The 22413-nt window shown below is 36.7% G+C and overlaps 1 protein-coding gene across 2 annotated transcripts; it reads left to right on the forward strand.

Moving 5' to 3' along the window:
- Positions 1–525: 525 nt before the first annotated feature.
- Positions 526–16623, forward strand: MAP3K19 (mitogen-activated protein kinase kinase kinase 19). Of its 2 annotated transcripts, XM_054210286.1 has the most exons (9): positions 526–819; positions 5409–5479; positions 6032–6113; positions 6937–7178; positions 7817–7860; positions 10043–12487; positions 13684–13833; positions 14048–14745; positions 16301–16623. In XM_054210286.1, the coding sequence occupies exons 2-9, from the start codon at positions 5440–5442 to the stop codon at positions 16365–16367; spliced, it is 3768 nt and encodes a 1255-aa protein (XP_054066261.1). In that variant the 5' UTR covers positions 526–819; positions 5409–5439; the 3' UTR covers positions 16368–16623. The 2 variants fall into 2 exon arrangements, with proteins under 2 accessions (XP_054066261.1, XP_054066262.1); XM_054210287.1 differs by lacking the exons at positions 526–819; positions 6937–7178 and having other exon boundaries at positions 5440–5479.
- The last annotated feature ends 5790 nt before the right edge of the window (positions 16624–22413 follow it).

The following is a 22413-nucleotide window of genomic DNA, read 5'->3' on the forward strand; positions in this document are numbered from 1 at the left end:
ACTGCAGGTGAGTTCTCACGAGAGCAGAGTAGAGGGGGACAATCACCTCGCTCAACCTGCTGGCCACGCTGCTTTTGATGCAGCCATCAGCTAGGAGCTGAGGTGTTCCCCAGGCCTGGTGGTCCTGGTCCAGCCTCACAAAAAGCAGGCTGTGTGTCCCCCCTGTCACCTGTGCCACCGTGTCCCCAGGGGACATCAAACCAGTTCCCTTCAACGCCTGGCTACTTTCAAAAAAAAAAAAAAGAAAAGTATTCTTGAAGTCTGCTGTTTAAGGCTGCCAGAAAGGAGATAAAAAAACTATTAATGAGTATCGGGGAGTGTTTAGGTGAGGGGACTGAGTGCAAAGTTAAAATGACATAGAAACAGATAAGATAGTAAAAGCATAAATGGAGGTAAACAGAAGAGAGAAATATGCTGCTGGGAAAACTGGTTTGTGGTTGGAGCTTCAAATGCTACCCTTCGGTTCAACTTGTGTTGAACTTGTGTTTTCATAGGTCACTACCGCTCTCTGAATTAAACTCCAAGCAAAATGCCCCCCTCCCGGGGCGGGGGGGGGGAGTTACCTCGGCAACATCGTGTAAACTCAACAGCCTCGTGTAGCAGGAGGTGCCCGCAGGATTTGCCTGCAGAGGAGGCTGCCTCTGGAGTACTACAGGCTCTGCAGTCAGAAAAACATGCCAAAAATAAAATCAAAGTATGTGTAATTACTGCTTTAATTCCTTGCTGTCCAGCAAAGGAAGACAGCTGTGAGCTAAAAATGCTCTGTAACTTCTCTTTGGGTTGCTGTGCCTGTTTCATACTTCACTACTGAAGCACCAGGTAAGATGTTGTTTATGCCTTTTTATAGAACCTTTTCATTTATTATTTTGAAGGGGTTTTTGTGTATCCAAAAAAATTGCAAAGTTTGGAGAAGTTCACCATCTAATATGACTGTTAACAGACTATAATGGGATAAACATTTTAATGGATTATCTGGTGTTTAGCATAAGAGAAATCAAGAGTGCTACCTTTTATAGCTACTTTTGCACAGTTCATTGGATGACCTTGGTCATCAACTAGAGGTCATTCAATTTTCCTTTATCTGTTTCCTCTTCTGTAAACTACAAATGACAGTACTCTCTGATGTCTGTCTGCTACGTAGTTATAAAATAACACGTGTTCCTCAGATAAAAATGTTATATAAAGTTGTTATAAACATTAATTCAATCAAGGATAAATGCATGAGTCTTTTGGGAGGGCTGCTACATGCTTCCAAGTAATTATATTTTTTGCTAGTAAAATCAGAAGCAAAAGCCTAATTCTTTTCCTGACTAGCAGTATTGAGTGGCAAATTACTACTGAATCCAACAAAAGCCACATAGGCCCTTCATTTCCACTGACCTCTGTAGTGATTTTGAAATGGAATGATTCCGTATGGAATGACAGCTGCATTGATTGTTACTTTGCATCTGTTCCATACATTTTACCATTGATAATATTTAGAAATTAAGTGTTCTTTCCCCATACATTGGCAGTACTACTGAGAGCCCTGAGCTCAGCTGCAAAGGAAAAAAATATGTATTTATAAATAAACTAAGAATAGGAATTTATGAGGAAACTCAAAAAAAATGAAAAAAATCCCAACTGCCAGAAGTAGTACCCAAGATTGCTGTTAGGAATAACTTGTAATAAAATCTGTGATAAATGTTGAAAATGTTATCTACTACTAGGTGTGGAAGATGTATAAAACAGAGTATTTTATTCAGTTGAGTGGTGTAAGGACAAGCAACAAAGTAAAAATACATGTGAGGAAAAGAGCAGGGACAAAATAAAATTTTGTAAAGAAATTAGCAACATAAGGGCAACTAGGTGCCCTGTTTGTCATAGTTCTACCTATCTATGGATTTATAAACATAAACAGAATTTCCTAAAAAAAAACACCTTTCTTTTAGCCTGCCATATAGTTTAAGTTCTAAAACAGCTTAGTCTGGTAGCATGTATATGGTGGTTATGCAGTATTTTTGTGTGAGAGGAGAATGTATTGCAGCAAATTAAATTGAAGTTGCGAATGCAAGAAAATGGAAACATTTTTGTGAAAGATAATTGTTTTAAATGGACATAATATGTATTTCTTACACGGTTAAATAGGAGAACCCACTGCCACATTATATCAGTTATGTCAGTACAACAGAACATTTCATGTAATCCAGAAAGGAGTAAGATATTTATGCTGTGCAAAAAGTTAGACCCTGTTCAATGACATTAGCAGGAACATGCATATGTATACAATATAAATTGTCATATTACATATTTGATTAGCTAGTAGGAAAATCATTCCTTGTAGGCATATTATTACATAACTTTCCATTACGGACTTCATAATATTCCTGTCTAGCACCCAGAGTTACCCAATGTAAGAATTTGACACTGTTATTCATATATGTTTAAATATGCATATTCATATTCATTCACTAACATTCATACACATAAGATATCTGACAATATCTTATTTATTTAATAAAGTTATTAACTAATATTCATTATTGTATTTTCTTTTATTAGTTTCAATTCCCTGTCTTTAATTACATTAGGTGTTCTTGTCAATTGAGAAATAGAAGTTCGCTACATTTTTTGGAAAGACTCCCAAATCCATCAAAACTATTAATTGAGATTAATTTTATTTTAAGAATTATCTGTCTAGAATTCCAAGTGTTCAAATCCTTTGACTTCACCCTCTTATGTTTCTTCTCTAAGAGTCTGCAATTTTTGATTGTTCTGTGTTGTTAAGGCTAGTATCATCTTATGGTATTGTTAACCTTTGAGTTTAATCTTAGAAAAGAGGGTTGATGTTTTCATAACCATGAAACAGTTCCCAGTACACTTACTCACCATATTCAGGAATAATGCTAACTGTAAACAGGATCAATATTTCCCACATATAGCTATATTAACCAGGAGGGTGACATTTAGCTCCTTTCTCTTTTGCTGATTACTTGCGGGAAAGATTCATTACAATCTTCTATTTAAGGGTAAAGCCTAATAAAAGCATCTTTATGTGGAAAAAAACAATGTTTGGGGACAGCTTGTTCCCACTGTGGGAATTCAGTAATGGCTGAGTATTGATGATATAGTATAGGGGGTAATAGTTGTATGAAACAACATTAAAACTTAAAATCACAATGGTGGCATTTTCAATTAAAACTGTGGGAAGAGTGTTATTCTATTTTGATCTTTTCAGTGTTTTTCAACAACTGTCAGTTTTAATTTTTTTACCAAAAGATACCATTTTCTTCAGAAAGAAACACCACTTAGATCAGCTACCATTAGGAATACAGACACAACAGACGGAAAGTTTTAAATGAACAGCATAATTAATTCAAAATATATGCTGTGTTTTATTTCTGAAAACAATCTCAAAAATAAGTGTGCCCCACTGAATTAATGTATTGAAAAACTTTACACTTTTAGATAATTAGCAGGGGTTTTTTTCTATGATTTCTGATTTCTGGAGCTCAGGTAGCTTTGTAAGATGATGCAAACATCCGTGCTAGGTGTGAGAAAAGAATCTGCATGTCCTGCTTCACAGGTGTGTGCTTTAAGATCTGAACAGTTGTGAAATCTTGGTCCCGCTGAAGTCAGCAACAGGGCTACCGAGTATGTGAGTTTCCTCAAGCATGTTCTTTTCTACAAGAACTGCAGTATTAAATTGCACTGCAACTAAACTACTTTCATACAACTTTCCTTGTAGACTATGACTTTGCTGTCAGTTTGGACAAGCACCTAGCTGTCTACTGTTACTTCTGCATGCAGTTGTTAACATAAGGTATAGAAAATAATTGTCCAAAGAGAGAAAATACTTGCTGTTTTAATTTCCTGACACTGGCTTTTTTCAAATGTTCATTGTTTGACTTTGCTGTTGTGGGCTTGTGGATCTCCTTGAAAATCCTGTTATGTTAAACTGAAAATACAAGGCATGAGTACTCACAATGAACATTATTCTTACTTCTGTTTCTGCCTGAATTTAGAAAGACTGTAAAAGCATAACTTGCAATATGCAAGCGATTATTTATGGATAAATTAATCTGTGTATGGACTGATTCAAAGTTGGAAAACTGATCTCTAAAGATATCAAAGCACTATTTGGGAATCCTGATGGAAATCTCTTTTAAGCCTGTCGTAGGTGTACAGAGCTCATACATCCTCATAGAAGGCCAGCAGTTTACAGTCCGAGACTATGGATGGTGCACGGATAACTCTGTTGTTCATTTTCTTGAGCTACTGTTATGTCTCTGAACAACCAGGATTTAAAATATCAAATGTTTGTCATAGTAATTTAATGTAAGCTTTAAGGTGTTTTGGTTTTATAAAAGTAGTACAATTTCAGTAATATATTTTTCTAGACATACAGAGGTATTAAGATGCTCACAGAAAGGTACACTCATGGTTAAGATACTGTTTCTGACAATGCAATAGCTTTAAGTGAGAAACAAAAGTTAACTACTAATAAGTTCATAGGCTAACTCCGTCTTGGCTACTGAGTCTTGGTTATATCAAATTTATTCAGATGCCTGGCATGGATCCCAGAAATTAAATGGCAACAAAAGAGGCAATGCTAGTTATTTTTTATTTTTTATAATGTGTGCAATTTTTAAACACCTAAAAAATTTACCTTTGTAAATATTCAGAAATAATACATTGCTATTCATGCATTTATGAATTTGTAATAGGTCTGAGATAAAGAGTGGAATTTATACCTTGTCGATGTCAATGAGATTTTTGTTAATGTTTTCAGGCAAACCAGTCTGGACACACTGCCCAGCTAAATTTTGAACATGTGTTTAAAACCATACTGTATTATGGGACAATTACTTCTAAAGATGCTTAAAAATTATTTACAAAGTAAATTGTATACTGCTCTGAAATTTATAGAAAGATTACAGTTGACTTCATGTTTCTTTGGAATAAGCGATCAAAAAGATTTGTTGAGGCTGCAGTGTACAAGCTATTCTGTGCTCAGAAAGTTTTGGATGTTGAACCTCTTGCTGAGAGATGGTTTTGACCAAGTAAAGAAAGATATAAGTTTAATTCAGATTTGGTTTCTCAGTAATATGTTAAAAATGCAATTATCTCACAAACGTGAAGTGTTGACTTTCTGGTCCGACAGCAAGGTTGATATCAGCAAAATTATACTGACAGCTTTCGTGTCATATTCAACATGGCATATGTTGAGTTTTTAGCAATAAAAACTGTCTGGACTGTTTGGTTCTGTGTATTTACGGGACAGCGCATTAGATGTTAAGTTATAACATTTTTAATAATTTCAAGTACTTTTTAAATGTTGCTTTTGTCTTATGGCTCTGAAATAATGAAATATAAAGTACTACTTTGTACATGTGAATTGTAAATAAATTAACAAAACCTTTTTTCAGGTTTCTGGACCTTAATATATCTAAGGACAGCATGTCTGAAAACCAACAAAATAAGAGGAGAAGGAAAAAAGGTAGTCTTACCAAAGTTTATATGTATGAAGTGTAACATGTGGCATCTGAAGAAGAAAAAGGCCAATGTTAACTTGAAATCTGGCTACTTGTCAAAAGCAAGCAGCCACAAAAAAATTTGAAAACAAACTCAGAGTTATTTTCCACCTTTGAAAAGCTCCAATATTTGTTTTGGTTTTCATAGCTTTCCTATTTTTAAATGTTCTAGTTTTGTAGAGTTTCTGTCAATATTTTTCTTATATTCTGTTCTACTGAAATAGGAGCTGTAATTGGAATTTTTGTAGGTATTCTTTGTTTTTATAGTACATTGAATTAATACATTTACTTAAATAACTAAGAATAACTCGGATTTATGCATTCACATTTCCAAAAATTACAACAGGAATTATATATAGGTATTTCAGTAAAATAAAACATGCTCTTTTCTTTCCCGATAGTTACTTCCTGTATTTCTTTATAATAATACTTTAATGTTAAAAAATAACTGCATCTGCATTGTGTTACTGGTCAGTGAATGTTACTGCTTTTATGCAAATACTACTGTATCGTTGCAGATTGTGGAAGTGTTGCTCTTCAGAATGCAGATAAGATAATCAAAGAAATGCATCACCCATACAAAGCTCTAGGAAAAACCAGGTAAGTAGTATGAATATTTAATTTGCAGTTGGGTATGCAAAAATGGAGACAAAGCAGGTAGTAGTCTATGAGCAAGAAAAGATTTCCTTAGTGCCAGATGTTAAATACAGCTATATATGTTGTGTAGTGTTTCTGTGTTCCCACTGTCAATTATTGGCCATTGCTGGAAGCAGGATATTACACTAGATGAACAAATTATTTTGTACAATATGAAAAAACATATCGTATATGGTTTAACATCAGCATTTGACTTATTAAGAACAGACAATTATCTTGCGTACAACTTCAAGATTAATTCGGACTGTACTTCTGTACCTCTTTTCTGTCACAGTATTTATCTTTTTCCATATTTGGATTTTTCATTCTTCAGAAACCAGGTGGCAGAAATCTGAGGTTTGCCTGCACAACCTCTATTCTTTCAGGCAGGCCATAGCATATTTTGTAAATAACAAAGGCACATCTGGTCTTCAGAATTCTTCTGACATCCTTTCCTGGTGATTCATAAAAAATACATACTGGAAGCAATTAGTTTTTGTCAAGAAAGGGAAGGTGGACAATAAGTTTTTCCATTCCTATTGTTGCTTGGTTTACATCGTTTGTCATTCATTCTCACTTGTAGTCAATCTCTGGCATCGCAATAGAATGCTTCCAGGGAGAGCCACAACTTCCCAGATGGAAGAAGAAAGAAAACATACTTTGGCATTCTTGGATCTTACAAACTTCTTGTTCACATTGTTCTCCAGTCATGTGATTATTTGAACTGAGGAGGCTCTTTCCACACTATTTTCACACTGTATTTTATTCTTTTGGTTTTGCCCTTTAGCCAAATGGCACCAATATCCAGACCGTGGCCAGATCAACAAGTGGCATGTTTTCCAAGTGAAAATCAGTTAGCATTACAGATGAGACGTCACACTTCTTTACCGTTCTTCCTGAAGAAAGAGAACGTAGGGCATGGCTTTGACTTCAGCTTTCTGCTACAGGCCTCCTGCCCACAATCCAACATTTCAAAATCAGTTATGGATTTAGATGATATTCAGATAATAAATACACAAATACAACAAAGTAAGTTCCATTTTCAAAGTCACAAGTTTAAAATAAATTATATATTGCTTATCAAATTAGATGGCAAAGCTGTAGAAGTCTTTCTTCTTTAAACTTTAAGTTGTCTTTATGTCTGTCTGGCTTCCTCATGTAGTCTTCAGCCATGTTGACCCTCTGCTTTAGTTACGTGTGTGTGTGTGTTTGCAAAATGAAGGAGACAAAGAGGAGCAATGACACCATTCCTGTATAATGGAATCGAGCCCAGGAAATGTAAAGTGTAATTCTCTGTCGTGGAGTGGGGCCATGATGGCATCTCTTTAATTTTTTCCTCATACTGGCAGTATTAATTAGCCACATATCGAAGGTAGCAAACATCTGAAATCGAGGAGAAATATTTCCTTAAATTATTAGAGTCAATGTGTTTTAAAATTATCATATTTTATAGTTTTCTCTAGAAAATGGAACTGTGAAGTTCAGTATCAATTAAATTTCAACTTGTAACTTTTTTCTGCATAGCAGATTTATAGCATAGTCCTGCAACCACACATCAGACAGATTCTTGGTCCCCAGAACCCTACAATTTGAAATTAGTTTATAATGAAAATTGTAGTCTGTTTAAGAATTTCAAATTAACATTTCATTTTTTTTTTACTTTTAAGGGTTAAATGTAACAATGCTAAAAACCAGGAACAAGAGATCTGAGGTAAGGTGGTATTATGTATAAAACTGAACACTGTTAAAAATACTATATGCTTTCAAAACCTTAAAAATAGAAATACAGAAAAAGTATGTTCCTCTGCTTAGTCTTTTTTTTATGAACATCAAGTATTTTTACATATATTTTATATATATATGTCAGCAAATCTTCAGGTGTATGTCAGCAATTTGTCGGTAAGGTGTTACATCAGGGATTTGGGGGGGTAAAGGGTTGGACATTCAAAAAGTTATAAACCCTTTTAAAATAGAAATATGTGACTTATTATAGAAATATGTTAAAGTATGTACATCCTATATGTTAAACGTTAGATGTCTAGTTTTGCCAAATTTAAAAAAAACACACAATTTTCTTGTATTGAGTGGTAAGGTAAAATTGAAGCTGAACTGAAGAACAATCCTGATAGTAGATGATTGCTGAAATTTATTGTGTTAGCAAATAAAAAAAGTCTTAAGATTAAACATATTTGACATGAAATTTTGTGATAAGTGTAAATAGGATTCCTGACAAAACTTTTGTACTTAGAAATAAGCTAGAAATTTTACATGTATCAGTGCTTCACACGACATGAGCCTTAAAAGTTACAAAAGATCAAATATACTGTATTTAGAAAAAAGATAATTTGGTGTTTACAGATAGTAGTTAATAGCCCTTTGTACAAAAGACTTAACTTACTGAATCAGCTGTATACTTTAGTGAAACCACTGAAGAATACAACAGTATTCACAGGAAAAAAGTAAAGAAAAATATAGAAGTAATAGCAAGAGTTCTGACAGAAGGTCATAAAAAGGGCTATGGAAAAAACATTTCAAATGGAGGGAAATCTTTAAGAAAAATAATTTAGCTGACCTCATCATGATTTAATACAGCTTTATTTCATGTCTTAGACTCTGATGATTTCTAGAGGCGTATCATTTGGGATAAACTGAGCATTCATATTAATGCTGCGCAGACTAGACAAAGCCTTCAGAATTGTAAATTTCAAACCGGCACACATTGTGTTTCCTGGCACATTCAAACCTCAGTTTGCCCTTGGAATGCAAACAAAAATTTCCTGCAGATTGCAAACTGATGTTGAATATAGACATGCAAATGAGTACTCAGAGCATATGACTGTGTGATTTCTATTGCATTCATTTGCATAAAAATATACAGTATATTCAAGCTTATTTCTTCTCCATTTCCTACAAAATAAAGCAGAGAAATATTATTTTTAGGAAATTATTCTCCCTGTTCATCTGAATAATCTCAACAAACTACTCAAATTCTCAGATCTGTACTCTTTCAAAGATACGTGATACCTTTCAATTAATGGGATGGGAAGAGAAGGTAGAAGGGAGGAATAATAAAATACACCCCCCCCCCAACAGACTGCTGTGTTAGCTGCCGTATAAAAATGGCCTTTGCCTAGCTATCCGTTTAACTTCACTGAAAGTGAAGTGCAGACTGTGCCATCTTCTAATGTACTTAAAACTCTGTGAGCTAAATCTGTGGTCCATATAACATGGTTTATGGAATTTTATAAGACTACACTAAACATATGGAAGATCTGTATGTTTAGACTTATAATAATGTCTTTTAAAACCTATAAATAATTTGTAATAATTGTTTTCTCCATGGATAAAACAGCATTCTGTTATAAATGTCTAGCTTTTTCTTTTTAAAAATTGCTTACATGAGATCTAGTTCCATCGGGAATGTAATTATGGGTGTCGGCACACTTTGGAGGGTTACATAAAAAGACTTTAAGTATCAGCGTAAGAGTGGTGCTCTCATTCAGTGAGACTGCACAAAAAGAAAGAAAATTTGGCACATGAACCCACTGACCAGCCTATGAATTCCTGTAGCAAACGTTCTATGTGGCATATAACATAGTTAATAACTGACAACATGATTTGTATGTGCAGACGAAGCTTATTATTTTTAAATCATGGAGAATGACTTGTGCTTAATAGCAAAAGATCCCACTTTCTGTACTGTGAAATACTTAGAAATAATTCTGGATGTGAGAAAATTCAGGTATTTTCTCGGGGTTTTGATATTATACTTCATCTTGGTTAAATATGGGAATATATAAAAGAATAATCCTTTTCTACTTGGTTCTTAGTGATTAGATTTTACCTGCATCTGTTGTGTAGCACATTATTAACGGTTTTTATGGAAATTACAGTTTCATTTGCCACCAGTGACATTTCAGCCTCTAAGAACAATTCATCTTGCTCCTCTAGAGGATAATATTGTCAATGAAAGCACCAACATCAGAAATATTTTGAATATTATGAACTCTATTCCTCAGCCTGTAAAACCAGTTACTAAATTTTACCAGTATCAGTTAGACAAGCTGTTAAAAATGCACACTGAAAAGTCATCAAAACTGACTGTGGCTACCATTTCTGATAAGTTGACTCCAGTGAAAGACCTGTACTACTTCAGCATGAGTAACTATTATAAGTACCCTAGGAACAAGAAAGAAGAAATTCAAAGCAATTTAAAGTGGAGGGAAGATGATGTAGCTACAAATACTGAAAAGAATGACCAGATGAAGTACCAGTTTTCAGTGGCTTGTAAGAACATAGATTTTATGACGCAAGCCAGTTTCTATGATGATAGTCATCCCTATTTGAGCTCAGGTAATGCTCTGATAAACTGTGGAATATTTACAGCTCAGACAACACTTAAAATGTCAAGCAACAGAGATGTCTTGAGAGCTGGTGATGAGGAAAGAAGAGCAAAGAATTGCTGTAGAACTGGTCTAGAAGAAGGAAATGCTACAGAGATGATACTGGATTATAGACCACATGAAGATGAGAGTGCAGACTTTGTGCTTGACATTCACGGTTTAGATTCTTCCTGTAAAACTGAAATGAGAGAGGCTTACCATGCCTTAGAAGATTATTCTCTATCTGCAGGAATTCCCAGAGTAGAAGTGCAAGATCCTTCTGTAAAACAGACAGAAAATAATGTTTGTCTCTCTGGATTTGAAGTGGAAAAAGAAGCAATGTCAGAAGCAACTTCAAAAGATCAAAGTGAGCTTGTACCTGTTGTTCATGTTACATTCTCTGAACAAGAACCAGCTAGGGAACCACACATTGCTAAAGAACCTGCCACAAAAACGAGTGTCATTCGTAGCCTGCCTCCTCATGTTACTCGGAGCTTCAACATTCTTGCTCGCAAAGAAAATGACAAAAGTAAAATAAAGATGAACAGAAAATCTAAAATGAGTAGCAAGATAAAGGTATCTGAAGACTTAGTTGCTTCTGATGAGATTTCCACAAAATGTAATGCCAAGAATCAGTTTTTCCCATCTTTGGAACTGCCACATCTGGAATCTGAGACTTCCCTGAAGCGTCAAAAAAAACACCCTCAAGCAGGCAAAGATCATTTTGCTCAGAGTGCTCAGAAACTTAAAAAGCAAAGTTTCTCCTGCAGTTGTAAAAGGTCAGTTACATTAAAGACAGCTGTTACTCCACTTTCTCTACCACATGCACAGTCTGCTTCAAATTTTGTAGATCTGAAGTACAGTGACATGTTCAAGAAAATAAACTCAAATGACAAAGGCCCAGGTATTTATGAAATGTTTGGAACTCCTGTCTATTCCCACATGCATGAGCTTGATGAACATGAGAACAGATTTTATAGAGATGTTTGTTCTCCTCCATCTGGGAGATGTACTGCTAGCACCTGCAGATCTACCTGCAGCAAAGGGAGACAGAGCGGCCGAGTAAGAAATACTCAAAAGAGAACATATTCTAAGCCAAAGAAGACCATACCTGGCACTAAACAAAAGCAGAAAGGTTTAACTACAAAGGACGGAAGTACCAAGTTGAGTGACAGCAACGCAGAGCAAGATAATGTAATAACTTCTGATTCAGATTTTCAAATAAACACTTCAATAAGTATGACATTGTTTCATGAAGACACAGACCATCAGCTTACATTTTTAGAAGAACTTTCACAATCTACTAAGCAAAATAAAATTTTTTCAAATTCAAACTTATCAACTGTTAAAGAAGCTTCCTTGGAGCAGTCTTTAGACAGTCAGGATATATCCAACCATCAGAGAGCTGCTACAAGTAGCCAGAATCTTCTTCAGTTCAGTGATAAAGACTACAGAGAATGTGTTGCTCTAAGTAGCCATCTACTAATGACAGAGCACAACGTTTGTGTACCCCAGTGCAGGGTGGATATGGATGGCTGCAAAGGCCTGGAATCAGACCAGGCCTCCTTCAAGTCTAATAATAAATGTGAAGTATTGCCCTTTTCAGATAGACTGGAGTGTCCATCCCCTACAAAAAAATTAAATCCCAATTGGGCATACACACCTCAAAATAGTGGTTTGGCAAATGAATTGACTCAGCGTTCAGTGATTCCGACAAAAAATGTTACAAGCCCCAGTTTCCAGACAAGTCAAAACATTTTGTCCTGGGCAGATAATAAGGATGTGACCGATGACTTGCTTTGTTGTCTGGCTGAAGAATTGCTAGTGCTTGAAGAAAAGGACATCAACTCTTCACGAACAAAAAATACAGGTTCTAAAATGCAAAATACACATACTAAAGAAGACGAAAATATGATAAATGGAGATGGAGCAATAGTAAATAGTGCTCCAGAGAAGGTAAAAGTAAATTCTTGTAACTTGCTAGCTCCTTTGATTGATGCTTCAACGCAAGTTTGGATAAAAGATAGGAAATGTGTGCTCATTAATGATCGAATGTCTTTTCCTTGGGCCAGCTGCCCACTGATTGTTCCAGTGCTCAGTTGAGAGCCCATTTTAGAGGCTGCATGTCAGGACACAAGCCATGTGGTACTAAGGCATGACAGCAATAGCTGTCAAGGCTTATATGGGGGTTAAGACAAATTTAGAAATTTTAGTGATTAAAAAGGAGAGGCTATTTTAACTGAAGAGCATGTATAAGAAGGTGCTGGGGCAAGGCAAAAGATCTGGACACCTAAGGAGTATGAAAAGACACTGCAAATGGTTCTTGTATATCCAAAAGGGCAATTTTCTTGAATCTCTGAGTGCAACCAGATACTTTTCTAGGTATTGGCTTATCAGACAGACTCAAGGCTGTTTAATTAATGTTTAATCAAAGCTTCAAGGTCAGAAGGCTTAGATTCTTGCTCTCAAGTCAGTTAAGAACCTTCACCTACTAACATGTTTATCTACCGGTATTGCTTCTCCTTGGCCCTGTTAGCTTTTTGTCTATTTAAATTACAAATTTATAAGGAAATTTCTTTCACTACATGTTGATATACTTCCTTATGCTTCTGCAGACACAGGTGCCAATCATGTCCCCATTCTCACTTCTCCTAGGGAGATTCATGGCTAGATGGAGTAATTATTATTGTCTTTCCAAAGCAGGCTCTTCTTCCTCTGAAATCATGTCCAAATTGTTTTCAGGAGACTTGGGTTACATACGTTACCTAGAGCAAGGTGATAGTTATATTCATTCTTCAGCTTAGCAAACTGTACCTATGTGACAAAAAAAATGTAGGAAGCAGATATATATCCTGTTCTTTTAAGTGTTCCTTCTGTCTGTCTTCCTCTCACTGGAAAAAGATGTCATGCTATAGTCTTCTGGTTATGCACTATTGTGATATATACTTGAAAATATTTACGTAGTATAGCAATTGTGTTGATGAACTGACAAGTGAGTAGATATATGATTAAATAATTAAATAAATAAATATAAATCTATAGAGAAGAGTCATGCCAGGTAAAAATTACTCCTTTTAAAAGATGTAAGGATAATACAAAGCCTTTCTTTTCCTCCCTGCTTTCTCTCTGCACTGACCATCATCTTCAAGCAGAGTTACAGTAAAGCCTTTCTGGCATCAAATGAAGGAAGTGACCTGCTAAACTTTGACAAATCTGCTAAATTACCAGGAAGCAGTTTAACTAACAAAGATCCTATCATGTGGACAAGAGGTGAAGTCCTTGGAAAGGGAGCCTATGGCACGGTAAGTTAATGTCTGAATATGTTAAAAGATGCGCTGGTCATCTTTGAGCTACATCTTACCTTGTAACTGATTGTTGTCCCATTCAACAAATAAATATTTTGGATTATACAATGAGACATGAAACATGACAAATAATACAAAGATACTATTTAAAATAAGTAACTGCTCGGTTTTATTTCATGTTTCATTTTAATAAATGCTAGTTTCATTGTAGGTATATTGCGGTCTGACAAGCCAGGGGCAATTAATAGCAGTAAAACAGGTTGTTTTGGATACATCAGATCAACTCACTACAGAAAAGGAGTATCAGAAGTTTCATGAGGAAGTTGATCTTTTGAAGACATTGAAGCATGTCAATATTGTAACTTATTTAGGAACTTGTCTGGAAGACAACATTTTAAGCATTTTCATGGAGTTTGTTCCTGGTGGCTCAATTTCTAGTGTTATTAATCGTTTTGGTCCATTGCCAGAAATTGTCCTTTGTAAGTATACAAAACAAATTCTACAAGGGGTTGCATATTTGCATGACAATTGTGTGGTCCATAGGGATATCAAAGGCAATAACATTATGCTCATGCCAAATGGTATAGTAAAGCTAATTGACTTCGGCTGTGCCAGGCGTTTGGCCTGGGTAAGCCTCAGTGGCACACAGAGCGAGATGCTCAAGTCTGTGCACGGGACTCCATACTGGATGGCACCAGAAGTTATAAATGAATCTGGATATGGAAGAAAATCAGACATCTGGAGCGTTGGCTGCACTGTGTTTGAGATGGCAACAGGAAAACCACCACTGGCTTCCATGGACAGGATAGCAGCCATGTTCTATATTGGAGCCCACAGAGGACTGATGCCTTCCCTACCTGATCGATTCTCCGGCACTGCAGTGGATTTTGTGCATGCATGTTTAACCAGGTATGTAGATTTTTACCTGAAAAATGAAAGGAAAAATGCAGATAGTTTGTATCATAGAGAATGTTGATGGGAGCTTAGGTTACCTCTTATATGGTACGTATGACTGTTTTGTAAAAGCATAGGGTTTTCAACATTTCAGGAAAGCCTTTAAATAATAGTATACATAGAAGAGCTTTACCCTCCATAATGGTATAAAAAAATCCCTTACACAATCTATTTTTGTATGCCTTATACTCAGAATTTACTTTCCCTGTAATTTTCATGCAGAAACATGGCACCATTGAGTTTTACACAAAATGCTTGATAAATGTCTTTGCTGTGCCTTGCTGTTCCAGTATCACATTGGCTGAGTCTGGGCTCCGTCAGGCAAGTTGTTTTGAGGAGAACATTCGAAATGAAAGAGCTTTCACTCAGTTCTTATCTTCTGCAGTAGAAAAATCTATTATCACTGCCAGTCCAGGAAATACATACTTATTTGAAACACAAAGTCCTCTATATAAAAACCCCAAAACACTAGCATTCACCCATTATAAGAATTATTTTTGTGTTTTAAATATCAGCTTTGTCACAGATGTTTAAATAGACTATCAATTTCAAGAGATAAGTTCCTGATTATGGATAGTCTCTATAAAATTAAAAGCAGGCTTTTACATATCTCTAAAGACCAGATTTGAGCACTAGAGAGAAACAAGTTATTTAGTGGGTATGGCAGTGGTCTTGGAGGCAGGACACCTGATTTCTGATCCCTGGATTAGAATTGTTATGGTATGGTTACTGTTCCTGTGGGCCATATAAGAATAACCGGAAAAACTGTGGACTGTATATAGCAACATCATATATACTTTGATTCAGAGAGAACAGTGTTTAAAAGGCAGAAGGAATTGTTGGTAGAAGCGAAGATACAGATATAAAGCATTTACCTTTACAAATAAAGTATTTAACTTTTCCAAAGTCAGGATGCACATGTGTTGCAAAGTTTTAATGTATAATCTCACCGTGTCCTAAATATAAATGCCTCCCTCATCCCATCTTCCCTGTTAGTTTGTTATTTAAGAAATCAGTGTCCTTTACTCCTTCCCCTCTTTTTTTCTCCAAATTGAGGGTTCAAAAAGCCCAAAGCCCTTGGCTTTAGCAAGCCAATATTGTAATTACAGTACTGTAATTCCATATGGGCTCCTTAACATGCATGACATTGATTGGAGATGACAGAACAGCCTGATTGACACAGGATCAAACAATTGTCACCCTCCTTAAATACATTTATGGTGCACCTGAAACGGCCACATTAGCACAATTATTCAAAGTTTTCCAAGGAATTTAGAGGAACAAAGAATGATTTCTGTATTAATAAAATATTTCAGTTTTATAATTCATAAATTCCAACAGTCTCTTCCCATAAATCCTGCCTTCCTTTCTACCAGCTTTATAAAAAAACCCTAAAAATATGTAATGACTGGAGAAATGACAAATAAAAAAGGCTAAGTTTGCATTTAGATTCTACATCACAGGCATGCATATTCATTTTATGTACTGATTTTTCAAACCCTTAATGCAGAGATCAACATGAACGCCCTTCTGCTCTGCAGTTGCTGGACCATCCCTTTGTGAAAGGAAGACAGTGAATTTTTCAAAACTCTTGCCAAATGAGAATACATTTTCCATATGTGAAAAAAGATCAGAAGGAACTGGACTTAAAAGTGACAGCATACTAGAGAGCAATTATGTACAAAGACTCTATTAGACAGCAGTATGATTAAAGTAATGTTTTTTGCAATGTTTGTGCTCATTGGAGTGGGCATTCCTTCACTGTGACCACAGGGCCGCGTTTTGTTGTATTTGGAGAGACTTTAAGAGAAAAAAAAAACCACACATCGCCATCACCGGTATGTGACAGGCAAGGTAAGTTGTAGTGTCAGTTTGTCTGTAAAAAGCTATGGAACGTATGCTATTGGCAGAAGGCATTCCAGAGCTGAAAGAGCTGTGAAGGCTTTGTGGGAAGCTCTTCTCAAACTCATAGATATGTCATTAAGTGTGCCTGTGATGATCCCAAAGGAACCCCAAGCCATGTAACTATATTGGCACAAAACATGCTGAAGCTTTAATTCAGCTGGATGGGCCCTTTAATTTTTAGCTGGTGAAAAAAATAACTAGTTTTTGCGTACATATGTTGTTTCTTTGTTACTGAGGTACGGTATCACTATGAGATACTGTAGTGATAGTGACGAGAGATACCCAGGTGTACACATGTGCATCTTTGTTAAGTTTACATCGAGATCATTTCCTAGTCTGGCTAGAATTATGAATCTAAACTTCATGACTGTCTTTTCTCAACAAAGTAGTGCATTTTTTGGACAGTTTCAGGTCACAGAATGGTTGAGGTTGGAAGGGGCCTCTGGAGATGCTCTAGTTCAACCCCAGTGCTCCGAGCGGGGTTGCCTAAAGCAGGTTGCTTTGGGTATCACCAAGGATGGAGACTCCACAGCCTCTCAATAGGCAACATGTTCCAGTCTTCAACCACCCTCATAGTAAAGATGTTTTATGTTTGAACAGGCTGTCTTGTGTGTCAAGTTGTGCCCACTGCCTCTTGTCCTGTCACTGGTGGCACTGGAATCTGGCTCTGTCTTCCTTCTTGCCCCCTGTCGGGTATCGATACGCATCAGTACAATTCCCCCTGAACCTACTCTTGTGTCATGGAGTGGCACATTTTCTGCGTTCAGAGCGATGTGTTGTAATTCTCACCCTTCTGTTTGCCGGTACAGAGCAGCAAAAGCAGAGGAGTGTTACCTTTCCCTTGTTTGCAAAGGCTGTAAAGTGCTGTTGGAGTCACTGGGCACTTGCTGCTCTTTTTCAATCGCCTTAATCTGAAATAGAACAGCAAATTTGATTCGATTCTGAAACTCAAACTGTTGAGTGAGCACTGTGTAATTAGATGACATGTAACAGTCTCCATCTGAAATAATTTCTACAGTTAGTATAACTAGCTGAAAATTAAATTTGAAGAACATTATTATGTATTAATAAAACAACAAAAAAATAAGCAGGTATTACTATTCAGGCTGTCCTTTTTCTGATAAGGCTTCTTTTTGAGTATTTTTCAAATTTAAAATTTCAGGGGAATGAGAGACTGTAGAAACCGAAAATTGTTTTCACCGCATCCAAATGTGGCGAGCCTAACACCTTTGTGAGCACCTGGGCTCCGGGCAGAGCTGCAGTAAAACTCAGTTAAGGGCTCGGCTCTCAAGAATTCAAGGCCCTGACTTCAGTGCCAGCGGTAGCATGAAAATTCGTGTTTTACCAAAAGCAAAGAAGGAATTTCTAAGTTTTATATAAATCAGCTTTCCCCACAGCGCTAAACATTTTAGTTACTCAAATAGCTTTCAAACTTTGTTTTATTCCACTAGCCTGACTTCAGAGAGTTGGTCTAAACTTTGTAAAAGCAGAGAGAAATCAGTACTTCTAGCAAAATTCTTTATTAGTAGTTTCTGCAGGTATAATGTCACATAACAATGACAGAACATTATGCCAGTATAAGAGAAATCCTAACATCACAGTAATCTTCAAAGTTCAAACAGTTAACAGTCCCATTTCGAGGAATACTCTTGGTCTTCATGCCAAAATATCCGTGGCAGCTTCACATTAGGGTATCTTCACGTTAAAGTACCGTGCAGGATAAAGGTAGGAGCCCTGGCATATGAACTCAAGTGGGATGTACATAATTCCATGATGTACATTAATTCTTCTCAGATTAAGGTAGTGTCTCCAACAAAGCTGCGAAGTAAATATGAGGTTTTATTTAGCATGAAATGAAACTGAGGTGACTGCCGTAAGCAGGGAAAGAATGGGAATGCTCTAGGATATACAGGTAATTAAAAAATGTCAGAATTACAAACCCCCCTCCTTATGCACATTTTATAAGCAATACTAACATCTTTTGTTAAAGTCTGAGTTCTCCAATATTAAGGTTATTAGTTATTTGCAATTTAAATGTAATGTTTAATCCAGCTGTTTACACTAAAATTAGTCTCCAACTTCAATGTCTGTAAAACTTTGACCTGAGTTTTTAATCAAAATGTGAAAGCACATTTTTGCTTCTGTTTAACCAGACTTAGAGAATGAGGTGCTTGGTTATGGCCAGCACTTGCAACAAAGGTATTTCAGCTTAATGACGCTGGAGAACAGGAGGGATGCGATTGATTACATCCCGACCCAGCTAAACCAAGAAGCAGGGTGGTTTGGGTGCCTCGGGTCACTCGCCTGAGTCCAGTCTAGTACAACATTCTATAATCAAGTCTAACTTTGCATATTTCTTACTTGTTAGGATCATAGATTTTCACATCACAACCCAGGTAATTCAGATACCTGTAATAAGGTGTCTAATGTGATAAGGGGAAAGGGTAAGAAACCTTGAAAACCTTTATTTTCAATGAAAAGTGACTCACTGAGGAGGGTCACACTTGCTTAGTTATTTATAGTATTAGAACAGGGCAGGCCCTACTGTTTTAGAAAGGGCACAGTCTTCATTTCTAACAGCAGTGAGGACCCCCTTACAAAACATGCAGGCTGCTAAGTAGTAGGTACGAGCACTTTGCTGGGATGCCAAGCTTCCTCGAAATCTAGAGCTTAAATTTGAGAACCTGAAAGTATGCTGTCCTTTTATCCTTCTAGGGGATACCTAGCATTTCTTTTACTCAGTAATATTTAAAGCTCCGAGCTGTTGCTCAAATCTGAGGAAAAGGGAGGGTTCTTTGGGATGCCAACCCAGATATTTTACACTGGTCTTGAAACTACAAACAGCAACATGATGTAAAAATTTGCATCTCAAAATACACAGCCTTTTTTCTCAAGGAAGCAGACATTGAGCCCAGAAAATCCAGTGTCTTTTGAGATTAGTTGGGTTGAAAATTAGTGCTTTTTCCACAAAGTTCAGCAGGAACCGGTGCCATTTCCTAGAACTCTCCTCTCAGCTCTCCATTTCTTGCACGTAAGTGAAAAAGAAGCGTTCTGCAGAGGAAGGGCTCCCGGCACGCACAGCAGGGTGCCTTTTCTCCCCCACCTCCCATGGGGACCCCCACCAGCAGACAGCTTCAGAAAGTGCATTTTAGAGGCGGTGTCAAAAAATGCAATCTCTGAACTATGGGAAGAAAACGGTGTCCTAAGTGCAGGAAGGTAGAGGAATCAAACCCAAGTACTGGAACTTTTAAGGTTAAAAATGTGATTTGGGTTTGCTGTATCCACCTTAGGAGAGGCCAGAGAAACGGTCATTCCCAGTACCAATCCGAGAGAACGCTCCTGGCATTAATTATATATATATTTTTTTAAAGGTGTAAGGGAGTTAAGTATTTCAGAGAAAGGAGGAATGAATTAGCTAGTTTAGTTCGGCATAACTTTGTCTTTTAAACATTTATTTTAAAACCAATTGTGGGGATGCGCATTTACATCCCAACTAAAGAAAACAAACAAAGCGTTTGCTCCGTCCCCTTCACTGCAAAACAAGGATTGGGAACCTTTCCCCTGAGGTCTTACAGAGACCCTTGGGATGCTCTTGTCACCCACCCCCTCACCCCTTCCCCCCCACACTACCCACTGCTACAAATAAAAGAAAATGAAATAAAAAATAAAATGAAGCGGCGCCAGTCACTATACAATAAAATTACAGCCTCTCCACCCCAGGGTAGAGTGAGGGAGCACCTTAAGAGGGCATAAAATTTCTAGAATTTGCTTTTCAGGTATCAAATACCTGATCACCAGAATGTAAAGGAAGCAAAGGAAACCAATTAAACTTCAGCCTTTCATGCATCCCACTATTTGACCGATTTGTTAAAAATTGGCAATGTTTTGCCAATAACTGAAAAGGCATCTTCTTTGTGTTTAAAAATGAAGCTGGAAAATTAAACATAGTAAAATGGGATAATTTCTGCACAACAGAGGTGAGGTAGGGAATTTTATTGAAAATACTTTTTTTTTTTTTTTTACAAGTTCTTAGAAATAAAGTTGTTTTTTCTAATCTCACACAAATGGCTGTACCTCAAAAAATTCAACTATGCTAATATGAAACATTTATATTTACAGTTAGCCAAAAGAATATACAGAACTGCCATTTTATGCAAATACCGAAGTACGGGATCACAGTGAGATACAGGACTTCAGCACTCCCACCATCAGGAACAGGTTAAGATTCAACATACGAAAGAATCTCACTAGTCTACAAACCTCATATCTCACAAAAAGGGATGACTTTTAATAGTGTTGTAGCAAGGTCTCCACTACAGCGTCATTTTACAAATTACATAATGCATGTACTCAAATTTATAACAAAACCATCTGTAATCAAAGTGACGATCAGAGTGATAGCGTTGTCTCTCAGCCGTTTATTGCATTTACTCAGTCATTCACTTGCGAGGCTGACGCCCACCCCATTAAGTTCCACTCATTCCGAGCACCTCGGCCAGGCTGAGGTTCGCACCAGTCACTGATTTGCAGTGGGTTTCACTCAGGGAAAACCAGTGGCATCTCCTTGCACGTCCTCTCCCTCAGCCCCTACTACCACCACACGGAATTTACTTTCAGACACGAAGACACAAACAGTTTCACATATTTACAATTACATTGAAAACCAAACCCAATGAGTTTTATGGACATCCTTGACAGAGAAACCAAAAAAATCCCAGTTTGGATCTCAACGTAGCATAGCAACATTTTGTCCACGACATTTCACAACTTCCCAGAATCAAAATAGGAAACATTTCTTTTGAAACAGCACCTTAGGATGAAGGCCTATGCTCTTTTCCAATTTATATCAGACAGGCACTAGTTACCATCCAGACATTTTAACTCCAAGTTCTGACAGCAACTGCTATATTTACAGTACAATATATTGCTTATCCAGAGTGGCTGTATAAGATGCATTTCATGGCACGACTATTTAAACAGACTCGAGAAGAAAGTAACTGTAGTGCTTCAAAGAAAAATTAAGACAATTTACTGCTATTTCATCTGTCTGCCCGCGCTATAGATTTAGGACAGTATATAACGCAGTTTACGTTTGTTAAAAATCAGACACAAGAGTAGCGCAGAGATGGAAAGGAAACAGACTATAAAAGGATAGAAAATATTTAACAAAGCAGAAGTACGTAACAAGAGCTACATTCCCAATGTAGAAAAACAACCGAGTCGGTAGGGATAAGACAGCTTTGGATTTTGTACACGGGACAAGATTTAAGCTTGGATTCAGCAGAAAATGCAATCTGGTTTCCATTTAAATCCTCCTTAAGTGTAAAAAAAAAAGTATCCATCGTTCAAATAAAACTTATTCAAGTAGTTACAAGCGTTTGCATTACTGGACAGAGAGTATTACATAGTAATTGATATACCTGTAGTTACGTGATACAGCAACTACCGACTGGGTAAATATCGCACACTTTTATCCTTTAAAGCACACGTGAGTGACAGAACTTAAAGGGCCAAGCTTCAGATTTAAGGTCTGAGACTTCCAGAACTACAGGAGCACTAAGGGAATGAGGTGGCTTAGCACAAGTGTACTTCACATCACGTTCACTTCTAACTTAAAAGAAGTCACCAAAACCTGGCTGTTGCTACCATATGCTGATTGAGGTACTTCAGAGCTTATCAATAGTTTTGAATAACCCCCCCTCCCCCGAAAGTCAGTTC

The sequence above is a fragment of the Rissa tridactyla genome, chromosome 7 (assembly GCF_028500815.1).
Source record: "Rissa tridactyla isolate bRisTri1 chromosome 7, bRisTri1.patW.cur.20221130, whole genome shotgun sequence".
Lineage (NCBI taxonomy): Eukaryota > Metazoa > Chordata > Aves > Charadriiformes > Laridae > Rissa > Rissa tridactyla.